Raw genomic sequence first — 12,615 nt, forward strand, 5'->3', positions numbered from 1 at the left:
CTGAAATACTGTAACAAGGTAAGGTAGTCATGGCTGCCTAAAAGTTTCATTGTACTGATTAAAAAGAAAACTACACCAAATCTTTAGATTGTGATTGAGGTACACATAAATTGAGATCAGTTATTTCATAACCATAATCATTTGTAAACTATCTTAAAAGTTATTTGTGGAGGGATTATTCATTTTAAAAAATGCTTGGCAAACTATCTTCTATTTTTCAGAACCATGGATTCCTGGGAAGTAGCTGAGAATACTGTCCAGAACTTATATCGCCATGTGACAGCATTAGAAATACAAGAAAATGTGGGCAAAGGATATGAACAGATACTTTACGAAAGAAGATATATATGAGGCCAACAATCATATGAAAAAATGCTCATCGTCACTGGTCATCAGAGAGATGCAAATCAAAACCACATTGAGATACCATCTCACGCCAGTTAGAATGGCGATCATTAAAAAATCTGGAGACAACAGATGCTGGAGAGGATGTGGAGAAAAAGGAACACTTTTACACTGTTGGTGGGAGTGTAAATTAGTTCAACCATTGTGGAAGACAGTGTGGCGATTCCTCAAGGCCTTAGAAATAGAAATTCCATTTGACCCAGCAATCCCATTACTGGGTATATATCCAAAAGACTATAAATCGTTCTACTATAAGGACACATGTACACGAATGTTCATTGCAGCACTGTTTACAATAGCAAAGACCTGGAATCAGCCCAAATGCCCATTGATGATAGACTGGATTGGAAAAATGTGGCACATATACACCATGGAATATTATGCAGCAATCAGAAATGATGAGTTTGTGTCGTTTGTAGGGACATGGATGAATCTGGAAAACATCATCCTCAGCAAACTGACACAAGAACAGAAAATGAAACACCGCATATTCTCACTCATAGGTGGGTGATGAAAAATGAGAACACATGGACACAGAAAGGGGAGTACTAAACACTGGGGTCTATTGGGGGGAAAAGGGGAGGGCCAGTGGGAGGGGGAGGTGGGGAGGGATAGCCTGGGGAGAAATGCCAAACGTGGGTGAAGGGGAGAAGAAAAGCAAAGCACACTGCCATGTGTGTACCTACGCAACTGTCTTGCATGCTCTGCTCATGTACCCCAAAACCTATAATCAAATAAAAAATTAAAAAAAAAAAAAAAAAAAAAAAAAAAGAAATACAAGAAAATAAGTTTTACTAAAATCATCTAGTATAAATAATATAAATAAATTTAATTGTAATTATGTTCCAAAATATGGGACTACATAACAAAAAAGTATCTGTTTGCTTTTAGCATTACTCAATTTTGGATTCTGTAATATTTCTCTAGAAACAGTAATGAATTTACACTGAACAAGCTTATTAACCAATTAATACTTACTAAGCACTTATATTAAAGCTAACAGTACACTGTAAACTACTGCAGTCATTTCCTGGTCTTCCCTGGTATTAGTCCCATCACATTATGATGCCTCTGTTGTACCATGAGCATATTCTCCTGTATTTTCTTGCCCTTATTTCTGGAAGCAATCATTATAGCTTCTCAATTTAATTGAAACATAGTTTTCATTCTATTCCCCTTGGCTCACAACCCTCTCTAAAGTCCCAACTCACCTGATAAATGATGAAGAGACATACAGTTTTTACTGTTTTCTACTCATTTTTTACTACCCTCATTATAATCCCATCTGCTTTATTTCAGCTTCTCTCATTTTATCCTCTATTTATTTTTAAGTATCACTTCTTCCTCTTCATCCAATCATTGAGTCCAACAGGGATTTGAGTTGGACTTTGTTCTAAAAGTATAACCTCAATTTTCCCAACTCTTTGTCTCCATTCTACTCCTCCATTCTACTCCAGCAACCCAATTATTAGGTGACATGTTGGATTTGGACATTTCTAAACAACTAATCTATTCCCAGTAAATTTGCTCTGGAGACACTCTATCCGTTTATCTCTCTCATTCATTCACTATGTGACTAATAACAGACTACTATGCACAACGCTGACAAGGCTAAAATATAAAATGGACACAAATGATCATGATGCCTATTCATACACAGCTGACAGTCTGGTGAGGAAGACAGACATTTAATAAATACACAAGCAATATATTACAAATTGTGGGAAATTATATGGAGGAAAAGAAGGGTGTGGTAGTATAACATGGGGAAACTAGTTTGAAAAGGTTGAACAAGAAGGTCTGTTTGGAGTAGGAACATTTCAGGTGATAATTGAAAAAAAGAGTAGTCATTATAATATTGTGGAGTGGGGGTGAAAAAGCAGGATTTCAGGATTTCTGAGACCTGTAGTCATTAATTTTCTTCTATACACTTAGTGCCTTCAAAGTCTACATTCTGCCCTTACTACTCTTTTGAAAATTGTTTTCAGATATCACCAACAATCCCTACAAATTCAATGGCTCTACTATCTCCACAAGACTATTTCCTATCCATTTTGTACTATTTCTTAAAAATAAAGTTCGTAAAAATATTGTTTATACTTACTCCCTATACATGTGAGTTTATCTGTACATGAGTTTATCTTTAAAGCAATACATAATATGTATAACATATATTCATATAAAATTACCAATATTTCACTACCTTTATTTTTATAATAGTTATTATTATTATTACATATTGTCACCAACTGAAGCACACTGATTCTGGTATTATTGAAACATTTTCAAAAAGTCTCTGAATCACTAAATCCATAGACTTATTAATCCCCTGTCTTCCTGATCTCTTGGCCACTATCAAGCTTTCTTGTGTCTTGAGTCTGTTTTAGTGTCTGAGATCAGATTCTACATTCCACCTCACTGCTTCTCAGTTTTTTCCTAATTTGCAAATATGTTATATACATCCCTTCAGATATTTTTCTCAGTACAATGTTCTCCCTTTTTGCTCTCTAAATGAAGTGCTCATTTTTATGAAACATCCACATCCGGCCAAGAATACTTTCCCATGTTTGTAAGCTCCAACTGGCCATGTAAATCTTTCAATATCTGAGTAAATCCCTTCCCTACAACCCAAACAAAGAACATCAGGACACAGCCATCTCCTCTGTGCTCTCACAGAACTCTGTTCATACTCTGTTGATGCATTATTTATAACAACTGTGTTGTAATTATCCATTTGATAATCTATTTATTTCCCTAGTCCAAACAATGAGCTTTATAAGAACAGAGATCTTGTTTTACTCAATTTAAAATTGATAATACATATAGAATTATTAAACATGGGAGACAATATGCATTTGCTGAATGACTACTTCAAATCCATACTCTTAACTGCCTTTTGAGTCTGGCCTCATGGATATTCCCCCAAAACCATATCAAACATTGAAGATATCCAAAACTCTCTTCCTCCACAAAACTCCCTCTTTGTTCTGACTGTCCTTCTTTGCCACTTTTACCACTGTTCCAATACTCAAGATTCACAACAATGCACCCACTTTTGTTACCTTCTACCTCTTTTTTTACTTCCAAATAGCTGCTAAATTCTAAATACTGGACTCATGAAATCATTTTCAAGTTGATCCTTTCTTTTCATTCTCACAATCAATATCATAGTTCAGGCCTTCATTATTGTTCACCTGGGCTGGCATAATAGACTTCAAATAGGCTTTCTCTTCCCATGTGTAATTATTTTATTCCCCTCTCCAATGACTTTCAATAACTGTTCACTTTTATTTAACTAAGTCGAAATCCCTTTACCTGGCATTCAGCACCCTATAAAATCTGGTCCCAAAGCACACATCCCACTCCTACCCCAGGCTCCAGTCAAAATTACTTTGCACTTACATTTGAGTCTTTTTTTTTTTTTTCCTGTAATGGCTTCACATGTTTTCTAGCTCTTGAAATTCTCCACGTCCTTCCACTTCCAACCTCCATAACTATATTCCATTTAAAAGTGATCTTTATCACTAAAGAACTATTCCTGTATTGACCCTCATGCTTAGAACACTTCCAACAGTCTATCACTCCATCTTACATGATTTGTGACTTTTATACTGGTATTTACACAAATTTTCATCTCCCTGTTAGATATTGACCTTCTTGAGAAATTATAACAATATCTTATGTTATCTATGCAACCTCCAAAGAGTTTAGCAGGGTGCCTTGTTCACAGAACTAGTAAGTGGAGTTTTTATGAATGATATCATTTCCAAACTCTTTAAATAGCTTTCTCTTATTCGTTTTTCTTAAATCTTTTTCTAATTCCAAATGCAAAAATCCATGTAAATATTTCTTGGTTACCAATAAAATCCATAATTATATCATTTAAAAATAACTGTCTGGTATTTCTGTATCATCCTCTTGTGTTTTCTTATGCAAAGAGAAGATTTTTGGTATGAAAATAAGTTATTTTATACACTGTATTTTATAACCTGCTTATTTTATTGAACAGTATATTTTGAACATTTCCCCATGTTATGCAATGATATTTTTGTTGCTGCTGTTGAGTAACATTTTCTCTCAAATTCTACAGTTATGGTAAGGCTGAATTACTTTGCTTAGCATTCTGAGTTCTTTTCTTTTGATTATTGATTAATGTCTTAATGATTATTTTTCTTTTTACCATAGTTACATATGCCCATACTAGAAAAAAAAAATCCAATAGTCCCAAGTGGCATTTAATGAAATACATAGTCTCTTCCCCATGCTGCCCTACCTGCCCCCAAGCAATCTAATCAAAATCCCAAAAAGCAAACATTTTCAGCTCCTTCTTCTGGTGATTATATTCATAATTCTAACTAATATATAGGTTATCTTTATTCATCAGGTTTAGAGATATCTATTGCTTCTCTGACCTAGTTGTTAAGGATTCAGCTCTCTTACAAACAGCCTCTCAATTCTTATTTCTGTGGTCCTTCAACAGTTACATAATAGTTTCTGATTAACAGTACAGAAATGGAAATTTCCAGTATTCATAGAAATATTAATCATAACATACTGTTTGGCTCAACAGTGATTACATTTCCTTTTTTGTGCAGCTTTTAATTTTTCCTAGAGTTAAGAATTGTCTCACTTTTTACTTTGCTTGTGTTTCTGTATCTAGTGCCACTTATCCCCTCCTCTGAGGTTTTCACACCTTACTAATAACTGTTCTAAACACTCAGAGCCCAAAACAGTATCTTAGGTCCTTGCCAACCCCACTTTCCTCTTGCCTTCTCACAACCACTGGCACCCCTTTCTCCAATTGGGACTGATGGTACCCTGGCTCTATTACAGAGTTGTTATCCAGGACTTTCCTTTGTCTCCCTCATGATTAGTCCTTTGCTGCCTGAATCCCATGTTTTCCTCTCTTTGTTGGGTTAAGAATTTCCAGGTTGAAAGTAATTTTCTCTTAACATTTTGAAGACTTCTTTCTACTGGGCTACTAACCTTCAAAGTTTCTTTTTAAAAGTATAACATAAATGTTGCTTTACATGTGCCCTGTTTGCCTGAAAGCTCTTACTATCTTCAGTTTATTCTTGATGTCTCTGGTCTAAAGTCTCTAACTTGGATGTTTATCCCTTACCACTCAAGAAATATGTGTTTGTACTACATATAAGTATATACTATTTCACATATTGCAGAATATTTATATATGTATAGAGAAAACATATAAATAGGTGTTTAACATCTATTCACATTATTATTATAGTTGTCAAAAGTCTATGGCTATTTCAACTTAATTTTTATATATGGCCTAAGAATCGTTCTAGGTCCATTTATAGAAAATATTATCCTACCCCCCGTTAAATTATCTCAGTACCTTTGTTGAAAATCAATTGATTGATTAATTTGGGGTCTATTTCTGGACTCTATTTCATTCTGTTAATCTCTATGTCTATCCTTAAACCAACAGAGCAAGTCTTAGAAATAAAGTTGGAATCAGGTAGTGTAAGTCACCCAAATTTGCCTTTTGAAAGTTATTTTGGCTATTTTAGGTCTACATTTCCAAACAAAGTTTGAAAACAGTTTGCCAATTTCTGTTAAAAAGCATGTTAGGATTTTGATTGAAATTGCCTTGAAGTGATATGCTCAGTTTCAGGAGACACCAACATGTTAACAATATTTAATCTTTTAAATCATGATAATGCTTCATCTCTCCATTTACTAGTCCTTAATTTATTACAGCAACGTATTATAATTTTAAGCACACAGTTCTTACACATATTACTTAATTTATCTCTAAGTATTTCATACACTTTTGGATGCTATAATCAATGGCATTGCTTTCTAAATTCCAATGTCCAACTATTCATTCCTAGCATATAGCAATACATTTGATTTATTCTCAGTTTGTCAAAGTAATATTTGCATTACCATGCTGATTACATCCTTATTCACAATAGACAAGATATGGGTCCATATTTTCTTTTTACATTCATCAATCGATAACCTTCATAATGATGAGGAAGTTATTTTCTACTCTATTGCTAAGAATTTTTATAATACATGAATGCTGAATTATGCCAAATACTTTTTCTGCAACTTTCAAGGTTAATAGATTAAAAACTTTTCTTTTTTCGTCTCTTAATATGGAAAATTATATTGACGATTTTTTTCACCCAATGTTAAACCAACTTCAAATTCCTAGGATAAATCCCACTTGGTCATGATATATTACTCTGCTTATATATTCTAGATTCGATTTGTTAAAATTTTAAGGACTTTTGCCTCTGTGTCATGAAGAACTCCGTTTCCTTTTAAAAGTATAACATAAATGTTGCTTTACATGTGCCCTGTTTGTCTGAAAGCTCTATCTTCAGTTTGTTCTTGATGTTGTCTCTGATCTAAAGTCTCTAACTTGGATTTTTTTTTTCTTGTAATATCTTTGAGTTAGGTGTCACTGTAATGCTGAACATAATAATTTGTTTGAAGCCCTCGCTCTCTTTTTTATTCTCTGGAGGAATTTGTTCCTTTAATGTTTTTCTTAAAGTACATTTTCCTTAAATATTTGACAGAATTTACCACTGAAGTCATCTGGAGTTTACTTTGTGGGAAGGTTTTTAACTTCAATTTCAATTGCTGGAATAAATATGGGCTATTCAGAGTATGTATTTCTTCTTGAATGAGATTTGATAATTTCTATTTTTATTTTGTCTAGCTGAATTTGGCATAAAGTTGTTCACAATAGTCCTATATTATGCTTCCGATGGCTATAGAATTTTTAGCAATGTTCCAGTGTTTTTATTACAGATGATGTCAAATTGTGTGTTCTCTTTTTATATTGATTGATCTTGCTAGAGTCTTATCTATTTTATTGATCTTTTCATATAATCAGCCTTCAATTTCATTGACTTTCTCTATTATTTTTGTTTTACTCTTCCATTGGTTTCTGTCTTTATCATTTTTATTTCTTTTCTTAACATATTTTGGATTAATCTTGTTCTTTTTAAATCTCGTAAGGAAGCTCAGATCAAATTAGTTTGGGATTTTCTTTATTTCCAATATAAAAAACTAAAACTAAGTGTTTAAAATATATATTTCCCTCTAAGCGGCACTTCTACTCATCATGTTCATGTTTTCCTCTATATTCTTGAATATGTGGAGTATATATATAATGGTTGTTTTATCAACTTTGTCTTCAAATTCCACTATTTTGGCCATTTTTGGATCTATTTCTATTGACTGATTATTCTCCTGATTATAAATAATACTGTCTACCTTTTTGCATATCTGTTAGTTTTTTAATGGAATGCTGGATATTGTGATTTTCCGTTAGTTTATTTTAGATTTTATTGCATTTCTTTACAATGTGGCTGACTTATTCTAATATGCAGTAATGTTACTTGGAATTAGTTTGATCCTTTCAAAATTTGCTTTAAATGCTTGAAGGCAGGTCCAGAGCATGCTTTAGTCTAATGATGAGTTTAGCTCTAGTATGAAGGCAATACTCTTCTGAGGACTTTAATCAATGTCTTGCATAGTACAAGATCTTCTCACTTTGACTGGTGAGAACTAACTATACCCAGATTTCTATGCGCTTCAGAAATTATTTGGCCTTCTGCTTCCTAGTGTTTCTTTCCCCAGCTTCAGGTAGTTATCTCGTACACATTAGTAGATAACAATTTAGCCAAAGTTTCAAGGGAGTCCTCTGCTCTGCAAAACTCCAGAGCTTTTTCCATGCAGCCTCCTCCAATCTGTTACTCTGCTTTGCATGCACTAAGCACATTGGTCTCGCTGGTCTCTGATCTGTCTTCTCAACTCAGCAAGACTACCTGGCTCTGGGTTTGATGTCCCTGAGCTATGGTCTGGAAATTGCCTCCAGAAAGTAAGCTGGGGCAGCATAGGACTCACGAGTCTGTTTTTTTTATTTTTATTTTTCTCTTTCAGAGACCACGGTCTTGCACTGTTTATTGTTATCATCTAAAATTCATCTAATGTATCTTGTCTAATCTTCCAGGTGTTTAAGATGGGAGGATAAATCTGGTCCCTGATACTTCATCATGATTAGATGTAAAAGTTATATTTTTAATTGGATTAAATACCCAGAAGTGATGCTACCTTTATAATTCAAATAACTGAAATAGATTTCTATAAATATAATTTTAAGATGTGTTATAATACTAAGGATTCTAAGACATAAAAGAGAGCAGTGTTTCTCAATTGCCTCAAAAGTTAACATGTAGTCTCTTCTTTGACATACTGACCCTTACTAATAGCCCTATAGTAACAAAAATGGGAGAATTATTGGTGTAATCTATCAAAGATGCAGATACAGATTCCAGATATGAGGAATGAATTGCAAATTAAATATCCAATAAAAACAATTGAAAATTTGGCCAACTGTTCAATTAGAAATCATTTGGTAGCATTTATTAGCATTTTATCTATTTGTCTTTATGTAAATAAATAAGAAATATCTGACCCCATTCCCCTAAGGACCCATATACCCACCAAAAAGTAAGAACCAGTCAAATTGCCATAAAAAATGTTTGAAATAAGAACATTTACCATAAATTCATAGGATGTTATGAAGATATATACCATAACCAAGTCTTGTTCACTTATATTTTCTTGAAATATGTCGCTTCAAGAGTTATCCTAGTGAAACCTATAAAACATTACAATAGCACTAATATATCTGGTAAAGGTTTTATTCTTTATATAGATGTATGTAAGTTTACACATAGAGAAATAACAGCAAAGCATTTATATACAGAAACTGTATTTACCATTTTTCATAACATAAATTTAGCAACAGAGCATTATGCATATATCACATGTATTTTTCCTTAATAAAATTAAATGTACCTAATAAATACTTCTAAGGCAAAATATAGAAGGCTGAAATACAATTTTATCTTATAGAATTATAAATTACTCTGAAGAAATATTAGCACTGACAATATGACCCAACTGGCATTTAATTTATTTCCATTCTTAGTAACCATAAGTTTTACTTTGTCTGAATTAGTGGTCTGTCACATTGCACAAACTCTACGTGTGAACAATTTTAAGGTGCCTGATCCCTATTGCTATACTGCTGCCTCAAAAAAGGTGTTGAAAATTCATATTTGCAACATCTATATATTTATTTTACATACATCTATATATTCACTATGTTGTCACCAACAATAAATACCATCATTAAAATAATACATTATCCGCTTATGTGCTAGCCTACATGCTCAAATTGCAGTAAGGCACTTGGGGTATTGAAGAAAACTCTTAGGGATAACTGTATGATACTTTCCATTCTGAGGGAAATAATATTTGATACCTCTCAGTTTCAACACTGTATCACACTATATTTCTTTCAATTATGTCATATATATATATATATATATATATATATATATATAAATTGTTTAGGTATCAATTTATATATTATGATTTTCCCAAAGGGATAAAAAGTAGTTAGGGCACAAATCATTATTAAGTTATTTATTGTCTGGACTTTACTACTTTATAAAATGAAACTGTATTTCTTTCAGCCATAAATGCACTGTGACAAAATCATTAAGACATTACAGTCACAATGAACCAAAAAAGTTTGGGAAATACTGAGCTAAAAATACAACTTAATTTGCATTTCTTTTATATTTGCATTAGTGAAACTAAATATTAATCAAAAAAATTGATTATTCATTTGTATGCTACCCTTTCAAATCATCTATTTAATGTCTTCACCTGTTTTTCAATTATGGACTTACTGCTTTTGCCTTTCTCATCAGTTTGTTCAATCTCTATATATATTAATGCCTTTGCCTTATTTCTTGACTCACCTAATTGACTTATGCTTTTTTTTTTTTGAAAATGTAAAGAGATATTACATTTTCATGTGGTCAAAATTGCTGGTAGTTTCCCACTTCGTGATTTGTTTGCTATTCTAAGTTTTAAAATTTTTCCTGATACAGAATTTTTGAGAAATATCCACACCTACATTTTTTTTCTAAATCTTTAGAAGTCTTAATGACTCTAGGTTTCTTTTTTTAATGAATTGATTAAGTGGGAAAAGAATATTTTAGGAAGGAAACAGATCCCTACCTGAAAAGTGAGTTATTTTTCAAAGAGAATCTCTGTTACATGAAATCATTTCAGGATAATTAGGTGTCTGTCAAAAATCATTATAGTAAAATAACTTTTATCTCTCTAAGGACAGTTTACTAAAGCAGTTGAGGGTAGGGGGATGAATGTTAAATTTTTAAACAAGTCTGTGAGACAGTATATTTAATGTGGATTTCTTAAAGATTTACAATATACATGAGCATTATCAGAGGTTCTTTCGGATGTTTAGCTTCAATAACAAAAAAGGCAAACAAACAAAATTTATTTAACCCAATGTTTTCCCCAAAAACTTTAAATATAGTGCAATTTGTTAATTTTAGCAAATAGTAGTTTCCCAAGTAAATAATTTTTCGTGAACATATTATGAGGAACACTGCATTATGACAGTAAAAGAGGCACAAAAAGCCAGCATTAATACTATCCTTCCTTCCTTCCTTTCTTCTCTCTCTCCCTCCTTTTTTTTTTTTGGTGACACAGAGTCTTGCTCTGTAGCCCAGGCTGGAGTGTATGGCATGACCTTGGCTCACTGCAACCTCTGACTCCCAAGTTCAAACAATTCTCCAGCCTCAGCCTCCCGAGTAGCTGGGACTATAGACACACACCACCACATCTGGCTAACGTCTGTATTTTTAGTAGAGATAGGGTTTCACCACGTTGGCCAGGCTGGTCTCAGACTCCTGACATGAGATGATTCACCCACCTCAGTCTCCCAAAGTGCTTGGAATTATAGGCGTGAGCCACTACACCCCACAGCATTAATACTGTTTACTCTTCTTTTACAGGATATGCCAGGTGTTGAGCAAAGACATCTAGTTCCTTTAACATAAATGTCTTGAGAACCTCCAGTGTTCCATGTCCATGTTCTAGGTGTTTTAGATACAGCACTGAACCAGACAAATGTCATTCCTGCATCCACAGAGCTAACATTATTAACCACTCAAATATTGCCATTTGTTTTATAATGTAATAGCAATTTTCAAAGTAAATTGAAAATCTTATACGGGACATAAACACCAGGAAAAATTGTACATAAAAAAGTATGGATGTGACTTTTTAAGTAAAATCACAGACATTTGAAAGCAAAAGAAAACTGCTTCTTATTTTTTTGGGCACTCTGGAAAGAAAAGTCACAATTCAGAAAAGAAAATGTCTTATGTAAGATTATTTTCATAAGAATCTAAGTTGTTGGCATCTAATTTTCTATCACTTTAAGTTAACAGGTTTCCCCAGATTTCTTGAACTTAACATCTAAAATAAGGAAGCAAAATGGGATTAAGCAAAAATACACATTGTAACATATTTTGGCAGTGTAACAGTTATGCTTCCCCAGCATTTCTTTAGCACATAACATATTTTATTGCTTATTTTTATCATTGCTAATAAAATAATTACTTAATAAACAGAGGTAGATGCTTAATCTCTCCAAATTTTTACAGTTCTGCTAAAAATACATATCGATTGTTATTCATACAACATATATTTAAGAACTGCCTAAAATGTGGGATTATATAGTCATAATAATATAAATATATTAAAAAAAATTGAGGGATGCTCACTACTTTCACTGTAAATGTAACATAAATTATTTAATAGATTGGTTGATGAATGTAGGAAAAAGAGCTAAAGCATAAAGGTGCAAAAAGTTATATTGTGGCCAGGAGATGGTACAGTAAAATCTAAGACACATGAGAAACAGCATCATTTATATATATATATATAAAAATACATACACACACACACACACACACACACACACATATATATATGATACTGTTTCGTTATTACAAATGTGCAAAATATTCATTATGGGGAATAAAATGTAAACATAAAGGCTAGTAAGCCTTTACTAGGCTAAAAGCTTTTATTAGGTATACAGATTAAACGAATAATCCAAATTGCATAAACTATTCCTTTTAATGAAATTTCAATTCATCAAACTACAGGCATATTTTGGAGATACTGTAGGTTGAGTTCCAGTCCACCACAATAAAGAAAATATCCCAATAAAGTGGGTCACTCAGATAAAAGCAGTATTTATAGCGTACCATAGTCTATTACGTGTGCAACAGAATTGTGTATAAAAACAATGTACCTAACTTAATTTAA

At 32.7% G+C, this 12,615-nt stretch overlaps 2 protein-coding genes across 16 annotated transcripts in view; one reads left to right on the top strand and one right to left on the bottom strand.

The window, feature by feature from the left end:
• IKZF2 (IKAROS family zinc finger 2) overlaps window positions 1-12,615 on the bottom strand; it is a 170,655-nt gene that overhangs the window by 22,488 nt on the left and 135,552 nt on the right. The window lies entirely within an intron of this gene.
• The window catches only part of SPAG16 (sperm associated antigen 16), a 1,454,415-nt gene continuing 1,442,458 nt past the window's right edge, over window positions 659-12,615 (top strand). Inside the window, exon 1 of the mRNA XM_078328429.1 lies at window positions 659-908. Coding sequence (XP_078184555.1) covers window positions 829-908 — 80 coding nt within the window. The 5' untranslated portion in view covers window positions 659-828. The remainder of the gene's footprint in view (window positions 909-12,615) is intronic.

This window comes from Callithrix jacchus, chromosome 6, assembly GCF_049354715.1.
Source record: "Callithrix jacchus isolate 240 chromosome 6, calJac240_pri, whole genome shotgun sequence".
NCBI classification, from domain to species: Eukaryota; Metazoa; Chordata; class Mammalia; order Primates; family Cebidae; genus Callithrix; species Callithrix jacchus.